This window comes from Carlito syrichta, unplaced genomic scaffold (genome assembly GCF_000164805.1).
Source record: "Carlito syrichta isolate Samal-C Ts95f unplaced genomic scaffold, Tarsius_syrichta-2.0.1 Scaffold301929, whole genome shotgun sequence".
Classification (NCBI taxonomy): Eukaryota; Metazoa; Chordata; class Mammalia; order Primates; family Tarsiidae; genus Carlito; species Carlito syrichta.
Genome location: NW_007246025.1, coordinates 174,407 through 178,516, shown reverse-complemented (window position 1 = coordinate 178,516; position 4,110 = coordinate 174,407). Strand labels below are relative to the sequence as shown.

General features: G+C 40.7%; 1 protein-coding gene across 3 annotated transcripts in view; it reads left to right on the top strand.

Annotated features, from left to right (window-relative positions):
• The window catches only part of RBPJ (recombination signal binding protein for immunoglobulin kappa J region), a 116,654-nt gene that overhangs the window by 107,046 nt on the left and 5,498 nt on the right, over positions 1-4,110 (top strand). For all 3 annotated transcript variants that reach the window (XM_021711201.1, XM_008055688.1, XM_021711202.1), the window contains one exon: positions 3,221-3,361. In XM_021711201.1, coding sequence (XP_021566876.1) covers positions 3,221-3,361 — 141 coding nt within the window. The remainder of the gene's footprint in view (positions 1-3,220; positions 3,362-4,110) is intronic.

The window sequence follows — 4,110 nt, the reverse complement described above, 5'->3', positions numbered from 1 at the left end:
CCGCTCCCGGCCACCGCAGCCTCGACCTGCTGGGCTTCTGGCGATCCTTCCACCTCAGCCTTCCAAGTAACCGGAATTACAGGCATGTGCTACCACGCCCAGCTGATTTTTTGATTTATTGTAGAGATGAGGTCTTGCTGCCCAGGCAGGTCTCGAACCCGCGGGCTCAGGCAATCCACTCATCTCAGCCTCCCAAAGGCGAGGGATTACAGGCTGAGCCACCGAACCCGGCTTGGTACCCATATTAATGTTTGTGACCCACCCCGGCAGCATCCTACCACTGCCAGTTCTCCTTTCTTTATAATTTATAAAGATACTCTGTACAGTTTGGAGGCTAAACGTTCCCAAATTGATATCTCTAGATTTACCCTCTTCTCTTGCACTTAACTTCCATATCTAACCACCTTCAGCATTACCACTAGTGGCCAACTGGGGTTTCTTATTAGTTGATTAGATCTGCATGGGTTATGCCTATTTTGAGAGCACCCTAAAAACAGGATTTTTGTTGGTTTTACTAGGATATTTTTCCCGCTGAAACTTGGTCTTGGGCTTGATACAGTTGTGGCTTAGCTAAAGAATGATCTTTGAGTATAAGTGAGTAATCACGTAGTAAAAGCCAGACGTTGCATAATATTAATAGTGCTATTTGAAGAACTCTCATATATATTGGTTCATTTAATCTTCACAGAACTCTGGGAGAAGTTACTCTTAAGGCCTGGGAGCAGAGCATCTCATTTGTGCATGGGTGCACCTACTACATGGTACTGAGTACTTTCCGTGTGCCAGGAGTTAGTGGCGAGCAAGGCTGTTCCTCTCCTCATGGAGTTTACATTTTGATAGGGAGATAGACCAAAAACCAGCTAAAGAAATACCCATGTATTAACAGGCTTATATAGTGATGAGAAAACAAATTAAAACAGGCTAAAGGGATAGAGAATTGTGGAAGTGCTTAGAGAATCAGAGACGTCTTTCTAAAGTGCTGACATTTGAACAGAGACCATAATGAAGGCAAGGAACTACCAGCTGGGTGAGGAGCATTTCAGGCAGACAGGACAAGTGCAAAAGAACTTAAGAAAAGGGAATATGTGAGGACTTATAAGGAAACCAAGGTGGCTGGAGCAGAGCGAGGAGAAAGCAAATGGCAGGAGCTGAAGATGCAGGGATAGCCATGGGCAGAGTCTTGCGGGGTATCTCTCTGTATCCATGTTAAGGACTTTGTATTATCTGTGTGGTAGAAGGCCACTGGAGGGTTTTAAACACGGTACAATGGCTGATTTCTGTTTAGAAGGATAAGTCTGGCTGCTGTGTGGAGAGGAGAGCACAGAAATGTGGTCCTGGAAGACCAGTAGTTGGATTATTGTCACAACTCAGGCAAGAGTTGATGGTGTCTTAGACTGGGATTACAGGAATAAGAGGTTGAAAGGCGACTGTGTGAAAGTGGACTTGCCAGGATTTGCTAACAGATTCGATAGTTGGGTGTGAGAGAAAGCAAAGCATCAAAGATGACTCTAAGGTTTTTGGGTTGAGTGAATGGTGGTGCTGTTTATTGAACTGTGAGGTGGGCAAGGATCAAGTGTAGGAGGAAATCCAAAATTCTAGTTGAAGAAAAACGACCTTTAAGTATAAGTGTGTTCAGCTTGAGATGCCTATTAGACATCACTAGTGGTAATGTTGAATAGGTTGAAAGCAGAAGAGGATAAATCTAGAGGTATACATTTGGGAGTTTTCGCCTCCAAACAGTACAGACAGTATAGATTATAAATGAAGAAGAGGTCTGAGAACTCGGTTCTGGGTGCTCTGAGGTCAGTTGGAACAGGCGTAACCTTGAAAGGAGCATATCTGTGCCAAATGCGTGTAGAAAATGAAGTCATAAGGACAGAGAAGTGCCATGATGGTTTCCATGAGCAGGCATGGAGTCTTAGAGACAAAAAGATCTGAGAGGTTTCAGGGGATTGGACAGCGAGGAAAAGATATTTGCTATGAAGGGGAATAGAGAAATGGGTTGTGAGAGTGAGGGATAGGGACTTGTCAGTGAAGAGCTTTCTTTTGATGTCAAGGTGAGAATTGGTTATATCGTGTTTGTATGTTGCTGAGAGTGGTCAGTCTAAAAAGAATATGAGTAAAAGCTTTTACTCCATCAAGTCTTGCTCATCATCATCATCATCATCATCATCATCATCATCTGCGTGGTGATTACCTTGTATGTGTGAGTGTCACACAAGGTTTTGAGAGTATTATCTTTCAGATTTCCATATGTGTTTTGTGGACTCTTTGGATAAGATTTTAGGGTATCAGGGAGAGAGGTTGGCCGGGCAGGCAGCCAGCCTGGGATCATATTCTGGTTCTTTAGCTATTAACCTGGTGATGTTGAACAACTTACCTGTCCTTTCTAAACCCCTTTAGTAATCTGCAAAACTAGTGTAATTTTGTTTTGTTTTTAAATATGTAATTATTAGATTATAGATATAAGATGTTTGTACTGATTAGTACACCACAGTAGCCTTTTGGAGATTTTTCTCTTTGATGTTTGTCATTATATAGAGAGAAGATGACAAAAAAAATACACATTTTAAGAAAGGAAAAAACTGTAGTAAAATTGTAATACTGAATAAGATGAATACAAGTCATGTTTAACTTCTGCAATTACATGAGTTGTTCAGAGTGGTTACTATCAGCATCCAGATACTTCTGATTATGGCAAACATCTCTTAACGTCGCTCAAAACGTATATACATTTTTTTGGCACCCCTGGTATATTATTGGAGAGATCATCAGAACTTGCTACTCAAAACACGGTCCATAGGCCAGCAGCATTAGCATCACCTGGGAACTTGTTAGAAATTCAGAATATCAGGCCCCACACAAACCTCACTGCATCAGAACCCATACTGTATTTTTCATAAGAACCCCAGGTGACTTTTGTTTACATTAATGTTTGAAAAGCACACTGATCTAGAGAACAAGTGCCTGCCTGTTTAATTTTTTTTTTATGTATTCGTGGAAGAAAAATAACAGTTTCCACATTCTAACATGCTTGCAATCTGAAAGTATTTTTTATTCCTAGCCTTATTGTTTGTAAATGTGTTTGTATGTGTAGGCATAGGACAAATAACTGTGACATACTATATATAGCATTTACTTTGTATGTACTCTGGACAGTGTACAAATGAAAGCTTTCCATGTGTGGATGACCTTTTATTTCTTAATTGTTGAAATGTAGATAATAAGGAAAGTTGATAAGCAGACGGCATTACTGGATGCAGATGATCCTGTGTCACAACTCCATAAATGTGCATTTTACCTTAAGGATACAGAAAGAATGTACTTGTGCCTTTCTCAAGAAAGAATAATTCAATTTCAGGTAGGTTTTTAAATTACTGGTGAAATCTAAAATGTGCAGCTTAACAGAAACATGAAATTCTTACTTGCTGTTAATTGTACTCAAATGCATGAAACTGTATTCAGATATTTATCTCAGGTCCATGGGTCTTTGTCACACACATCCTCAGACATGCCAGCAATCTTACCTCAACAGAGCTAGGAAAATGTTCTCAGAAATGGTTTATGTCTAGTTCCGGGGTTCTTAATCTGGGCAACAAAGAGAGCCCCTCAGGATCGCTCTTCCGAATATCCAAAAATAGATTTTCAGTGTACATTGGATCCTGTGAAATTGTGTGCATATACTGTGTATAGATAACGCATTTTTCTGGGGGAGGGTTCAAAGTCTCAGTAAATGTATATTGATGACATGCTTCAAAAACTAGTTCTTAGCGATGTTTACTCAGAAGGCTTCCATTAAGACATTCATGACATGGACAGGTAATTTAATAGGATGGTTATAGTCCCATGTGAAACTACTTAGTAAACTCCTGTTCCAGAGAAACGACCATAGACACACATCTGAGTGTGCTGGGTCCTTGGTCTAGTCGTGTGAAGGTAGGACGGGCCTTGCTAGTTCAGATCTTGGTTCCCTCCTGCTGAAAGTGCATACACTTCTAGCTATTCTCTAAGCATGAGGGCTCCGATTTTCTCTTTCTTAGGGATTGCTCAAGAGTTTTTTTTTTTTTTTTTGAGTTGGAGTCTCACTCTGTCACCCAGACTGGAGTGCGG